The 16217-nt window shown below is 38.6% G+C and overlaps 2 protein-coding genes across 2 annotated transcripts in view; both read left to right on the top strand.

Moving 5' to 3' along the window:
* LOC306991353 (uncharacterized protein) overlaps positions 1 to 16217 on the top strand; it is a 167004-nt gene that overhangs the window by 15796 nt on the left and 134991 nt on the right. The window contains 3 exon segments of the mRNA XM_079599087.1: positions 1526 to 1833; positions 5796 to 7309; positions 7311 to 8079. Coding sequence (XP_079455213.1) covers positions 1526 to 1833; positions 5796 to 7309; positions 7311 to 8079 — 2591 coding nt within the window.
* On the top strand, positions 9094 to 15562 carry LOC306991305 (protocadherin beta-7-like; the record flags this gene model as incomplete). The annotated part of the gene is made up of 3 exons (XM_079599036.1): positions 9094 to 11586; positions 13028 to 15070; positions 15557 to 15562. Exons 1-3 carry the CDS (start codon positions 9175 to 9177, stop codon positions 15560 to 15562), a joined length of 4461 nt encoding a protein of 1486 aa, XP_079455162.1. The 5' UTR covers positions 9094 to 9174.

Below are 16217 nucleotides of genomic sequence, written 5' to 3'. Positions count from 1 at the left end.
TGGTATATTTTCAGCATGGTCAAGATTTTGAACAGTTACTCTTTGGATCAGTAGCAATAGAAAAAAAAGAGCAGTTTGCATATTAATGGCTGTGTTTGAAGTGTCTAAATTTAGACGTGCCTGAAACTGAGCGCGAGAAGGATTCCTAATTTAGTCTAGTAAGTTGTTGCACGCACACATAGATGCACAATCCACCCATGCAGATTCAATTAATCTGAGGAAAGAATATCAAAATGGATAATCCCTGCTAGGTTTTCCATTTATTGAAATAAGCCGTGCGGCACTGTCATAAACGTACAGATCAAAAAACAAACAGAATTGCATTTCAGGGCCATGGTGAGATCTAAATAAAACACAGAAATGAAAGTAGGTCATAGAGGAACTGGTGTGGCAAAGAGCCCTGCTTCTGTAGGGAAAGTACATAAGTCTCTCACTCTGTGCTCAGCTCTCTGTCCCTGTTGGGGTAGTACACTTTCAAACATGAACATTGTATGAAAGTGCACTCAAGAGTGATGCTGTGTGTGTGTGTGTGTGTGTGTGTGTGTGTGTGTGTGTGTGTGTGTGTGTGTGTGTGTGTGTGTGTGTGTGTGTGTGTGTGTGTGTACACATTACTTGTAGGTTCAGATCAGTGTTAAATAAAGCAAAGAAAACATGCTTCTCCAATGATGCATTTGATGCAGATTGTTTTTGCCATTCGTCTCCATTAAGAAAAAAAATCTATATTAATAATACAAAGTTATTAGAAGTATTCTCTCTGCGTTTTATGTTTGTTTGATATAGTTTTAAAAACAATAGTGCTTTCAGAAGATGTATAAATGTAATGATGCCTGTCATGCGGTGTAACCATCAAGTAAAAAGTAACTTTTTATTTATTTATTTATTGACAGACAGACAGACAGACAGACAGACAGAGAGACAGACAGACAGACAGAGAGACAGACAGACAGACAGACAGACAGACAGACAGTAAACAGGGTCTCTCTATGACATAATTTCCAACTTTCAACTTTGTTGGTTGCACAACATGACAAACATTTTGAAAATATTAATAAGCAATGAATCTGTTTTTAAGGGATGTCAATTAATAAAAAAATTTAAAAAACGGAAGTTGAGTTAATTGTTTAATTATTTTTAATTTTGTAATCACAGTTACTCATTACTTTATGCAACCTTTATTTATTTTTATTATGTAAAATTCTTAAGGGTTTCATTTCAATAATTGTATTCTTTCAATGACGATTTTTTGTTGGTTTGTTTGTTGTAATATCAAGACAGTTGCATCACCCTGACATTTCTGTCTCCCCATATATATATATATATATATATATATATATATATATATATATAGTACATTTAGATGATTTCTTTAGTGAAAGCTACTAATAAGGCTTGAATTTCATGTGTAGTATCCCTGGAGAAACTAGGAGTTAGGTGTTATATAATAGTAATTAGTTATTGGGTCATTTTTATTTATTTTTTCAAGTCATGATGATAAAATCTAATCCTTGTAATTTTTCTCACTCAGATGGGGAGGGAGAGGGACAGCTGTCCCCTCCTGTTGGAGCTGGAATCAACAGTAACAGCTGGAGCTTCCGCTACGGTGCGGGCCCCGGCTACGGTCCTCCACAAGCCCTGAAGCCGGGAGAGATTCCTCCTGAAGCCTTCATCATTCCCGGCTCCCCTGCCATCATCTCCATCCGGCAGGACCCAGGTGCTGTTGATGAGAAGGGCGAGTTCATCACCTTCGGAAAGAAAGAGGAGTCAAAGAAGAAGAAAAAGAAGAAGAAGGAAAAGAAGGACAAGAAGGATAAAGGGAAAGATGATGGCGACGACTAATGGAGAACATATTACAGCGATCAACTTGTGTTTGTAGCAAACGCTGACAGAAAGAGAAAACCAAAAATACTGAACATGTAAAGAGAGAAAGATCCTTCTATATACCATACCTACCAATTCAAGTGAACATAAAAATCACAAATTAACCCTGTAAACATTCCCATGACTCTGATTGGCTATTTTTCTAACTCTATTGTGCAGAAATTTATCAGCAATGTCCAAGAAAGCACTCCAGTCTGCAAAATGCAAACCAAGTCCGCTCGCACTTTGTGAATGACATTTCCAACCGCTTCAAGGGAAGTCCCTCTCCTCTTTTAAAAGGATCAAACAAACGTCCAGTTAAACTGGATATTAACTCTGTAATACCAAGAGTTGTCTCTGACTCCATCCCTGCCTTCCTCCCTCAACTTCAAATGGGGAAGAAACAACCTCCCCTGGCCCTGTCTCACGCCTTGATCTGCTGGAAACAAAACTTTGCAAAAGACACACACACAAAAAAAGACACAAATCTATCTGCAATTATCAGAAAGACCAGTGTTTGATTTCTAGAGCAGATCTAAAGTAAACGTCTCCAGAGATGGGAATGTAGCAGCGAAATCCAAGACACTTGCTTTACACTCAGAAAAAAAGCTTCTGTCCCGCTCCTAAACTAACTCTGAAATCTCAGTATATTTTATAAGAGCAAGTAAATCTCATCATATATAGTCCAAAATCATGCACAGACAAATTACGTGCATACAGCTAAAGAGATTCTTGCTCTCTAATGCATAACACACCCTGAACAGGCTCTCCACTCGCTGTACAGCTAAACCCACAACAGGACTGAAGCACAACAGCCTCTCAAAAGTCTGTAAAATAGTAGAAACGGATGCTTGTTGCTTCTTTTCAAACACACCTACTTCCTTTGCTGCTGTTTTGAATGTTTGATGGACGTCATCCCACTTCCTGCTGGCTTAATGTCTTAGTCCAGCTTCTTGCCCTCACCTACTGCTTGTAACTTTTTGCATATCTCATTTTGCCAACCTCCCTTTATCTGGTGTGCTGTGCTGGCCCCATGTCAGTACTGCCCCCTGGTGGCTCGTATTGTACAGTGTGACAAGAAAGAGCAGAAAAATCAAGCCTGTGAAATTGCCAACGTTATATTGTCACTCCTTCTGCTGGAAACATAAGCACATGTACTGGCCCCTACATGCACACACAAACTCAATACACACCAGTGTTTATGCTCTCACAGCAGTGGAACCATCATGGACTATGCAGCCATGCTTAGTGTGGAGATGTTTCGCTATGGCGTATGGTGCTTTAGGGCAATGATAGAGGGTGAGTGGAGATTAGACTGAAAAGACCACAGTAGTGGACAGTACAGATTTTTTTTCTACTGTATATAATCAATGGTGAGACATAGTTTCATGACATAGTTGTTGTAAATAATGGGATTTTTCCCATTCAGACAGTTTTTTTTTTAGAGGGATCACATCTCTCTTTTCGTTCCCTTCTAAGTCTGTAGAGATACTGTTCAGTAAAGGAGAGATGTTTGTGCTGCTATGAGACCATATCATCACAAAGCGCGCGCACACACACACACACACACACACACACACACACACACACACACACACACACACACACACACACACACACACACACACACACACACACACACACACACACACACACACTTTCAGTGTGTGTATATCTCTTTCAGGTGTGGTTCAGTGCTGTCAGATCACCAAGTGACTGTTTTGCATGTTAAACGCAATTAAAACTAAAATTATATATAGATATAAATGAACAGATATGTTTTTCATAAATATTTTTTCTCATTTACGATGGAACTGGAGATGTGTATCGTCTCTGCTGAAGTATGTAAACATAAATCAAATGATTCACTCAGACATACACAAACATAAACTGATTACATACATGCATAGAGTGTATAAAGAAGACACAGAAACGATGCCGGCTCTGTGGCGATCAACGTTAACATTAACATTCTAGATATATGTAATGCTGTAGTGTTATGGTCTAAATTGCTTTTCTTTACAACCTTATGATTTTTGCAACTTGAAAGGATCAATCCTTCGTTTTGTGCTAGGCTTTGAAATCAATAACACTGTATTGTGAACAAGTTCATACATCCCTATGATATAAGCCTCTTCCTTCTGAAAAAATAAAAACTAAAAAAATATGTCAAAAAATTATAAAAGAGAAAATAAAAAAGGGTCTGTGTATTCTGCTTGTGTGTAGTAATTATATATAAATTCATCCAGTGCCTAGGTGGCACTACGCTTTTGACTTTGACGGTGCAAATATGTTGGACAAATTTTTTGTACACCTGCTCATCAGTGTAATGGTGTTTATTATTTTATATTACTTTACGAAATATGGTAATGTGTTTTGTTTATAAATCACAAATAAAGTTTTCTTTCATAAGTATTTAAGACTTTTCTGTGGTTTTTATTTTACCATATCTATATTGTCAGTAATAGCATTACTTGTACAGTATACTCTATTAAATATTTAGTTCTTTTATCTTCTGCACTAAAAATAAAATGTCCACATATGGATTTTTATCTTAAACATACGAAGTGCTGACCCATTTTTTATTACCAGTTGGATATTTGTCATAAATCTGGTTCCCAAAGATAAGCTTATGTTAGTGGCAGGCCATATGGTAACTTCTCTGAGCTTTCTATTTTAAGACTTTCAGGCTATGGACCTGAACGTTACACCTGCACAAAATACAACTTCTTCTGAAACAAACTGCCCTTAATTTGTTGATTTGTTCAAATATGATTTAGCTATAAGTGTGCATGTTTGGTTGGGAAATTATTTGAAGAGAATTGTTTTAAATGTTTTATAATACTGGAACGGGAATACTTTGAAAAACAATACAATTTGGCAGACTTGGTGAAGGGTAAATAGTGTGTGCTTTGGAACTGTCATCTTTCTGATCATGATGCTTTAGCAAAATTCTGACTTATTCTTTCTTGTTTGCTCGTTGTACATAAAACAAAAAGGCGGAGGCATTGGACTCGGATCATTTAATACGTCAGATGTGTGCTGACTGTTACGAAGGATACCGGATGTGTGCAGTTCAACAGAATAGCTTTTTACCAATCATTGTCTTCTCTAATGTGCAATCTTTTATATTTGTTTAACATTCCATTGCTGTGTACTGAATACATTTTGAAATAAAATGCAATCATACGCACGTAATAGCACATTTCCGACAGTTTTGTCCGGCGACTACGGGGTGGCTGTCCATGGTGCTGAAAGACATAAGTGTCCGTTAGTGGCATGTGTAGCTGGTATCAACTACAACAACAATGTACATTCATTGATGTAGTTCTAAAAATATATATATACGATATAAATGACCAGTATAAATGCTCACATGTATTTAAATTTGTATTTGCATTTGTATTTAAAATATAAAACCCTTTTAAATACGTTGTCATCATAATACTACTCTACTGTTGGTTTATCTGCAGTGTGATAACTTTTCTTTTCTTTTTTTTTGCATAAAACATTTTGTTTGTATTGAGGGTTTTGAAGGAATCTCTTCTTTATTAGTCATTATTATTACTGTAATGTTTCGTGGTTATATTTGATATGCCATGTAAGAATGTAAATAAAACCCACATTATCAGACACATCTCTGTAAATATGAAGCGTCTGCACACCATAAATGAAACCTCACACGCTCAACTGAACCACACAGTGTCGCTGTTGATTAACTCTGCTTTTTGGGGGGCATAAGAACACACCCATTTGGTGCGGGTATTTTTCTAACAACAGTCATTTGTCGAAATAGCAGTGCTATCCAGTTTTTAATTTATTACATACAAGAAAACATGGCGAAAACGTCTAAATTGTGTTGGGCCAAATGGCGATTATGGATAACGTCGCTTCTCTTCTGCGTTACCACTGCTGATGTTCGTTATTCTGTGCCGGAGGAAACCAAGACAAAATATGTTATTGGAAGTCTAAGTAAGGAGCTTAATTTGGATTCTAATCGCTTGAGGTTTCGCAAAGCCCGTTTGGATTATCAAGGGGAGAGAAGGTACTGTGATGTAGACCTAGATTCTGAAAATCTTTTTGTTTCGGAACGAATCGACCGAGAGATGCTATGCGGTACAACCTCCCCCTGTCTCATGAATTTTGAATTTATTCTTGAAAATCCTTTGGAGCTTCACAACGTTGTTTTGGAGGTCCAGGACATCAATGACAACCCTCCCATTTTCCCCAAAGATTCAATTAAACTTGAGATAAGCGAAGCGGCACCGACAGGAAGCAAATTACAAATAGCTCGCGCACGGGATTTGGATGTCGGAACGAATTCAGTTCAGAGATATATTCTCAGTCAAAACAAACATTTTGTCCTTGATACAAAATCAAATAAAGACAGGCATGTGGACATTGTTTTGAAAAACAGCCTGGATAGAGAGACAAAAGGAGAGCATTCCTTGGTTTTGTCAGCTGTCGATGGGGGAAATCCTCCTAAATCTGGAACTGTTGTTATTGAAGTGCGCGTGTTAGACATGAATGATAATGCACCAGTGTTTTCGCAGCCTTTGTACAAGACTCGTTTATCTGAAAATTCAGCACTCGGAACGTCTGTCATCAAAATCACTGCAACCGATTTGGATGAGGGTGCAAATGGGCAAATAACGTATTATATCAATCACCTATCCGACAACACAAAAGAATTGTTTAAAATTGACGAAAATTATGGAGAAATATCTGTTGCTGGACAGTTGGACCACGAGAAGGCCTCTTCGTTCGAGATGGAAGTGCAGGCGGAGGATGGTGGAGGTCAGACAGGCCACTGTAAAGTTGTTATTGAAATAGATGATGTCAATGACAACGTGCCGGTTATATCTGTAAAGTCTCTAAAAACACAAATCCCAGAAAACATCCCACCTGCTTCAGAGATCGCAGTGATAAACGTAAAGGACCAGGATTCAGGTGAAAATAGCCTGGTTACTTGTTCCATTTCGAAGAGTCTGCCATTTCAACTACAGCCGTACATCAAGTCTTATTTCATTATCACCACAACTAGTTCGCTTGATCGAGAACAATTCGAAAATTATAATGTGACAATAACAGCAAAGGACGGAGGTACACCCCCCTTATTCTCCAATATAACTCTGAACATACAAGTTTCAGACATCAACGACAACTCCCCTACATTTGAGTTACAGAATTATGCTGTTTATATAAGTGAAAATACCAAACCAGGCACTTCTGTTTGTTCTGTCAGTGCAAATGACCCAGACTGGAGACAGAACGGGACTGTACTGTACTCTCTGGTACCCAGTGAAGTCAATGGGGTCCCAGTGTCCTCATTTCTATCTGTTAATGGAGATACAGGGGTGATTCATTCTGTGAGATCATTCGACTATGAGCAGTTCAGAAACTTCAGTGTCAAAGTTGTTGCCAGAGACAATGGTTCTCCTCCGCTCAGCAGTAGTCTTCATAACAGATGAGAATGATAACTCTCCACAGATATTATACCCTGTTCCAGATGGAAAGTCTGTAATGACTGAAATGGTCCCTAAAGCGTCTCTCTCGGGCTCTCTGGTCTCCAAGGTGATCGCTGTAGATGCTGACTCTGGACAGAACGCATGGCTGTCCTATCAGATCTTGAAATCTACTGATCCGGGACTTTTCTCCATTGGTCTCCATAGTGGAGAGATCAAAACACAACGAGACATTTCTGAATCTGACAATATGAAGCAGAACCTTGTTATTCCAGTGAAGGATAACGGTCAGCCCTCTCTGTCTACAACCTGTGCTGTGAATTTACTGATTTCTGACAACCTTTCTGAAGTTCCTGAACTTAAAGATATGACTTATGAGGACAGCAACTCTAAATTAACGTCATACTTGATCATTGCATTAGTTTCCGTGTGCACCTTCTTCCTGACGTTCATCATACTGATCTTGGCAGTGAAGTTTTGTCACAGGAGAAAGCCCAGACTGTTGTTTGATGGAGCAGTTGCTGTTCCCAGCGCCTATCTGCCTCCCAACTATGCAGAGGTGGATGGAGCAGGAACTCTCCCCAGCTCTTACAATTATGACGCGTATCTAACCACAGGCTCGCGCACAAGTGACTTCAAGTTTGTGAGATCGTATAATGAAAACACGCTTCCTTTTGGTGGGACTCTAAAAAAGGAAGAAAACGTTCAGTTTGGCTCGAGCATGATACCACTAGATGTTACAGGAATTGAAGATGAGGTAAGAGCAGCTTCACTCTTTTCGACCCTTTTTTATTTTTGTATTTTACGTTGTCTCCGCTGAAAATTTTAATTGATATTTGCATTAATATCACCTACTTTACTTGGGCGGTTCCTGTTTAAAAATATAAAAGTATTTTGGGAAACATATTAGACCTCACGCTGTATTACATATACAATTCCTATCATCTCTAACTACTTTCGTCTATCTTCTTTTAATGATGAAGGCTATTTTTAAATACTTAAAATCGTGTAGGTCGCGAATTTCTGATCTCATAAATGTATTCCTGCACACCTTTACCAATATTTGAATGATGCATTTATCAGTTCTGAAAAAAGGTCTGTTTTTAAAGAAAATGACAATCTTGTAATGTCCCCCCCCCCCCCCCCCCCTATTTTATTTTATTAATGTGAATTGCGCTCTGTTTTGATTAGAAAAAAAAAACATGGCATTGGCTAGTAAACTTGTGCATTTGATCTCTGCTAGATTTAAGTTTTGTTGCTTTGTTTTCTGTGTTTGTTTCAGTTTAAAAAACAAGCTAGTTATTTGGTAAGTCTTAGCGTATATGGTCTAAAAGTGTTTGAACATTTATCATTTTGAAGCCGATAGTACTGTGGAGCCTGCATGTGTGTTAAAACCTACAGCAGAACTAAGTTTGGTTGAAGCGGTGAATAATAAAAAACAAAAAGTTTCAGCACTTCGAGCCTGGACAGCGACAACACTATCTGTTGTACTTTTTCCTCTGAATGCGATACCTTTTTTAGTTAATTTCCAATATATTGCCTATATATTTATGTAAATGATTATTTTACGATATATGAAAAACCTTAGGACTTCACTTGGTTGATCCCTGTTGTCATTTCATACATAAAAAAATGCAATTAACAGAGAAATGCTCACAGTGTCGCTATTCACCAAGAGTGCAGACTGATGCGTCTCTCCTCCCACACTTAATATACAGTATGAGCTCTGTCTGGTAGAATAAACGCCGCACAAAATGGAGTAACACTCCGTCGAAGACGATATAATTATTCGAATATCATCCGTCAAATATTTTTTTTACTTCTGGGCAGGTGCAACATCAAATCTTCAAACATGGAATACAGATTATTTTCAGTTCCTTTCTTTGCGTTTTTCGTGGCTCTCCTTCTGTTTCCTCTGAGAATCGTCTGTGCAGATCTGAGCTACAATATTCCGGAAGAAACGAAGCGCCAGTATGTGATTGGAAATATAGCCAAGGATCTCAGGATGGATGTGAAACAATTATCTGCTCGTAAAGCTCGGATAGACACGGAGGACAGCAGCAAACGGTATTGTGATATTAATCTGAATACTGGTGATTTTATCGTGGCAGAGACAATAGACCGAGAGGAGATTTGTGGGTCTCAAATTCCCTGCATTCTCAGTTATGAGCTCGTCCTGGAAAATCCTCTTGAAGTGCACAGAATAATTCTAAAAATTCAGGATATAAATGACAATGCCCCAAGATTTCCAAATGAGCGTATTAATTTTGAAATTAGAGAATCAGCAGTGAAAGGCCAGCGATTCCGTTTGGATGAAGCGCATGATTCAGATATCGAGCACAACGTAGTCAATAGCTATACACTGGAGAGAAATACAAATTTCATATTGACTATACACGATAGTGCAGATGGAGGGAAATACGCAGAACTCGTGTTGGAAAAGGAGCTGGATCGTGAACAGCAGAAGGAGATAGATATGATCCTCACAGCCACTGATGGTGGTTCACCGCAGAGATCTGGCACTGCTGTCATACACATCACTGTTCTAGATGCCAATGATAATGTCCCAGTATTTAGTCAGCCTGTTTATAAGGTCACTCTGGCTGAAAATACTCCTTCAGGAACAGAAATAATCAGAGTGAGCGCCACTGATGCTGATGAAGGTCCAAACGGGGAAGTGACGTATGAATTCAGCAAAATATCAGACAAAGTTGCAAAAATATTTTCTATTGATAAGACAACTGGGGAAATTATTGTGGTTGGAGAAATTGATTTTGAAAAAGACAAAAAGTATGAAATGGGGATTCAAGCCAAAGATGCCTCTGGATTGGCATCGACTGCTAAAGTTATCATAGATATAACTGATGTTAATGATAATCCACCTAGAATCATCCTTAAATCTTTGAATAACCCGATACCTGAAAACTCTGAGCCAGGCACTGAAGTGGGAATCATTAATGTTCAAGACAAAGACTCAGGAGAAAACCGACAGATTCGTTGCTCTGTTCAGCAAAATGTTCCTTTCAAACTGAACCCATCTGTTAAAAACTATTTCTCTCTAGTAACTACAAAAGCTCTAGACCGAGAGAAAGAATCTGATTACAACATTACCATCACAGCCACAGATGGAGGATCTCCACCATTATCCACATCCATGACAATTCATTTATTTGTCTCAGATGTGAATGACAATCCTCCTGTATTTGAGCAGCAAACATACAGTTCTTATATAAGTGAAAATAACAAACCAGGCACTTCTGTTTGTTCTGTCAGTGCAAATGACCCAGACTGGAGACAGAACGGGACTGTACTGTACTCTCTGGTACCCAGTGAAGTCAATGGGGTCCCAGTGTCCTCATTTCTATCTGTTAATGGAGACACAGGGGTGATTCATTCTGTAAGATTATTTGACTATGAGCAGTTCAGAAACTTCAGTGTCAAAGTTGTTGCCAGAGACAATGGTTCTCCTCCGCTCAGCAGTAACGTGACTGTGAAAGTCTTCATAACAGATGAGAATGATAACTCTCCACAGATATTATACCCTGTTCCAGATGGAAAGTCTTTAATGACCGAAATGGTCCCTAAAGCGTCTCTCTCGGGCTCTCTGGTCTCCAAGGTGATCGCTGTAGATGCTGACTCTGGACAGAACGCATGGCTGTCCTATCAGATCTTGAAATCTACTGATCCGGGACTTTTCTCCATTGGTCTCCATAGTGGAGAGATCAAAACACAACGAGACATTTCTGAATCTGACAATATGAAGCAGAACCTTGTTATTTCAGTGAAGGATAACGGTCAGCCCTCTCTGTCTACAACCTGTGCTGTGAATTTACTGATTTCTGACAACCTTTCTGAAGTTCCCGAACTTAAAGATATGACTTATGAGGACAGCAACTCTAAATTAACGTCATATTTGATCATTGCATTAGTTTCCGTGTGCACCTTCTTCCTGACGTTCATCATACTGATCTTGGCAGTTAAGTTTTGTCACAGGAGAAAGCCCAGACTGTTGTTTGATGGAGCAGTTGCTGTTCCCAGCGCCTATCTGCCTCCCAACTATGCAGAGGTGGATGGAGCAGGAACTCTCCGCAGCTCTTATAATTATGACGCGTATCTAACCACAGGCTCGCGCACAAGTGACTTCAAGTTTGTGAGATCGTATAATGAAAACACGCTTCCTTTTGGTGGGACTCTAAAAAATGAAGACAACATTCAATTTGGCTCGAGCATGATAACACTAGATGTTACTGGAAATGAAGATGAGGTAAGAGAGGTTTCAGTCCTCTGGACACTCTTTTATAATTACATTTCATGGTGTCTCCTTCGATTACACATTTGGGGAAATAATATCCCCAACTGCATTAACGCGGTTCCAGTTTAAAGAAAATACTTGGGTGGTAATTTAATAATAATAATAATTTCATATTATCTTATCTATCAAATGTTTTTGCCACTGCTGATGAAAACTATTGAAATGGTGCATAAAGTTTTGGATCTCACAAATGCCTTCCTACACACCTTTAACAGTACTTGAATGCTGTATTTATCATAGTTTTTGAGGAATTTATCTGCATATTGCTTTTGTTTTTCTATTATAGCAGTCATCAAAAGTGTTTTGAAAAAAATATATGGCATTGGATTGTAAAGTTGTGTATTTGATCTCTGCCAGGTTTAACAGTTTATTGCTATATTTTATTGTTGTTCTTCTCTAAAAACTTTAGTTTATTCCAAAAAACGTAGATGGTCTACAAGTGTTTGAATAATTTACTTTGAGGCTGATACAATGTACATATGTTAAATCTTACTAAATAACTAAGTTTGTTTGAAGCGGTGAATAAAAAAGATTAGCCTCTCTTTTCTTTTAAAACGTATTTGCGCGTTTGTATAATATGATTTAAAAGTTACGTAAGTGCTTTCTTGTCCAATGTCTTTGAGGTCATCAAGTTTCAGAACCACACGCATGAACAGCGACATTTTCTCTGAATGCGAGGCATTTTGTGTTCCTTTCCAATAACTAGATGTATGTAAATTGGTATTTTACAAAAATACGCGTTGAAAAACAAAAGACATACTATTTTACTCACTGTTGTCATTTGATTAAATATAAAGATGCAATGAACAGAAACATACTCACAGTGTCGCTATTCACCAAGAGTGCAGACTGATGCGTCTCTCCTCCCACACTTAATGTTTGCAGTATGAGCTCTGTCTGGTAGAATAAACGCCGCACAAAATGGAGTAACAGTCCGTCCGTCGAAGACGATACAATTATTCTATCCGTCAAATCCATCAAAGATTTTTTACTTTTGGGCAGGTGCAAAATCAAATCTTCAAAAATGGAATGTAGGTTATTTTCAGTTCCTTTCTTTGCGTGGATCGTGGCTCTCCTTCTGTTTCCTCTGAGAATCGTCTGTGCAGATCTGAGCTACAATATTCCGGAAGAAACGAAGCGCCAGTATGTGATTGGAAATATAGCCAAGGATCTCAGGATGGATGTGAAACAATTATCTGCTCGTAAAGCTCGGATAGAAACGGAGGACAGCAGCAAACGGTATTGTGATATTAATCTGAATACTGGTGATTTAATCGTGGCAGAGACAATAGACCGAGAGGAGATTTGTGGGTCTCAAATTCCGTGCATTCTCAGTTATGATCTCGTCCTGGAAAGCCCTCTTGAAGTGCACCGTATAATTCTGCAAATTCAGGATATAAATGACAATGCCCCAAGATTTCCAAATGAGCGTATTAATTTTGAAATCACAGAATCAGCAGATAAAGGCCAGCGATTCCGTTTGGATGAAGCGCATGATTCAGATATCGAGCACAACGCAGTCAATAGCTATACACTGGAGAGAAATACAAATTTCAAATTGACTATACACGACAGTGCAGATGGAGGGAAATACGCAGAACTCGTGTTGGAAAAGGAGCTGGATCGTGAACAGCAGAAGGAGATAGATATGATCCTCACAGCCACTGATGGTGGTTCACCGCAGAGATCTGGCACTGCTGTCATACACATCACTGTTCTAGATGCCAATGATAATGTCCCAGTATTTAGTCAGCCTGTTTATAAGGTCACTCTGGCTGAAAATACTCCTTCAGGAACAGAAATAATCAGAGTGAGCGCCACTGATGCTGATGAAGGTCCAAACGGGGAAGTGACGTATGAATTCAGCAGAATTTCAGACAAAGTTGCAAAAATATTTTCTATTGATAAGACAACTGGGCAAATTATTGTGGTTGGAGAAATTGATTTTGAAAAAGACAAAAAGTATGAAATGGGGATTCAAGCCAAAGATGCCTCTGGATTGGCATCGACTGCTAAAGTTATCATAGATATAACTGATGTTAATGATAATCCACCTAGAATCATCCTTAAATCTTTGAATAACCCGATACCTGAAAACTCTGAGCCAGGCACTGAAGTGGGAATCATTAATGTTCAAGACAAAGACTCAGGAGAAAACCGACAGATTCGTTGCTCTGTTCAGCAAAATGTTCCTTTCAAACTGAACCCTTCTGTTAAAAACTATTTCTCTCTAGTAACTACAAAAGCTCTAGACCGAGAGAAAGAATCTGATTTCAACATTACCATCACAGCCACAGATGGAGGATCTCCACCATTATCCACATCCATGGCAATTCATTTATTTGTCTCAGATGTGAATGACAATCCTCCTGTATTTGAGCAGCAGACATACAGTGCTTATATAAGTGAAAATAACAAACCAGGCACTTCTGTTTGTTCTGTCAGTGCAAATGACCCAGACTGGAGACAGAACGGGACTGTACTGTACTCTCTGGTACCCAGTGAAGTCAATGGGATCCCAGTGTCCTCATTTCTATCTGTTAATGGAGATACAGGGGTGATTCATTCTGTAAGATCATTTGACTATGAGCAGTTCAGAAACTTCAGTGTCAAAGTTGTTGCCAGAGACAATGGTTCTCCTCCGCTCAGCAGTAACGTGACTGTGAAAGTCTTCATAACAGATGAGAATGATAACTCTCCACAGATATTATACCCTGTTCCAGATGGAAAGTCTGTAATGACTGAAATGGTCCCTAAAGCGTCTCTCTCAGGCTCTCTGGTCTCCAAGGTGATCGCTGTAGATGCTGACTCTGGACAGAACGCATGGCTGTCCTATCAGATCTTGAAATCTACTGATCCGGGACTTTTCTCCATTGGTCTCCATAGTGGAGAGATCAAAACACAACGAGACATTTCTGAATCTGACAATATGAAGCAGAACCTTGTTATTTCAGTGAAGGATAACGGTCAGCCCTCTCTGTCTACAACCTGTGCTGTGAATTTACTGATTTCTGACAACCTTTCTGAAGTTCCTGAACTTAAAGATATGACTTATGACGACAGCAACTCTAAAGTAACGTCATACTTGATCATTGCATTAGTTTCCGTGTGCACCTTCTTCCTGACGTTCATCATACTGATCTTGGCAGTGAAGTTTTGTCACAGGAGAAAGCCCAGACTGTTGTTTGATGGAGCAGTTGCTGTTCCCAGCGCCTATCTGCCTCCCAACTATGCAGAGGTGGATGGAGCAGGAACTCTCCCCAGCTCTTACAATTATGACGCGTATCTAACCACAGGCTCGCGCACAAGTGACTTCAAGTTTGTGAGATCGTATAATGAAAACACGCTTCCTTTTGGTGGGACTCTAAAAAATGAAGACAGCATTCAGTTTGGCTCGAGCATGATAACACTAGATGTTACAGGAATTGAAGATGAGGTAAGAGCAGCTTCACTCTTTTCGACCCTTTTTTTATTTTTGCATTTTATGTTGTCTCCGCTAAATTGTTTTGATATTTGCATTAACATCACGTACTCTATTAGAGCGGTTCCTGTTTAAAAATGTAAAAGTATTTTGCGAAATATATTAGACCTCACTATGTCTTACATATAAAACTGCCATCATCTTTCATTGTATAAAACTACTATAATATTTCCCCTTTTTTAAATAATGGTGGCTATTTTTAAATACTTTAGATCACGTAGGTCGCGAATTTCTGATCTCATAAATGTATATATACTTTCTGCACACCTTTACCAATACTTGAACGCTGCATTCATCAGGTCTGAAAAAAGTTATATTTTAAAGAAATGTATCTGTATTTTTTTCCATATTATATTTCATTAATGTTAATTGCGGTATTTTTTTATTAGAAAGAAATAACATGGCATTGGGTAGTAAACTTGTGTATTTGATCTCTTCTAGATTTAAGATTTTTTTTCTTCTTTTTTTTCTGTTTTTGTTCTAGTTTAAAAACAAGCTTAGTTATTAGGTAAGTTTTAGCGTAGATGGTGTAAAAGTGTTTGAACATATACTTTTGAAGCCGATAGTGGAGCCTACATGTACGTTTAAATCTACTACAGAACTAAGTTTGGTTGAAGTGAGGAATAAAACAATTCCAGTTTCAGCACCACATGTCTGGACAGCGACAACGCTGTCTGTTACGTTTTCTTCTGAATGCGAGACCTTTTTAAGATAATTTCCAATATATTGCCTCTTATGTAAATTATTATTTTACACTAATACGCGATGCCATTCACTTGGTAGATCCCTGTTGTCATTTCATACATGAAAGATGCAATGAACGGAAAGATGCTCACAGTGTCGCTATTCACCAAGAGTGCAATATTTATGCGTCTCTCCTCCCACACTTAATGTATGCAGTATGAGCTCTGTCTGGTAGAATAAACGCCGCACAAAATGGAGTAACAGTCCGTCGATGCCAATTGAATTATTAGAATATCATCCGTCAAATATTTAGGACAGGTGCAACATCAAACCTTCAAAAATGGAATACAGATTATTTGCAGTTCCTTTCTTTGCGTGTTTCGTGGCTCTCCTTCTGTTTCCTCTGAGAATCGTCTGT

The sequence above is a fragment of the Phoxinus phoxinus genome, assembly GCF_949152265.1.
Source record: "Phoxinus phoxinus genome assembly, chromosome: 23".
In the NCBI taxonomy this organism is placed as follows: Eukaryota; Metazoa; Chordata; class Actinopteri; order Cypriniformes; family Leuciscidae; genus Phoxinus; species Phoxinus phoxinus.
The sequence above is the reverse complement of the archived record's forward strand: the minus strand, read 5'-3'. Positions and strand labels throughout refer to the sequence as shown.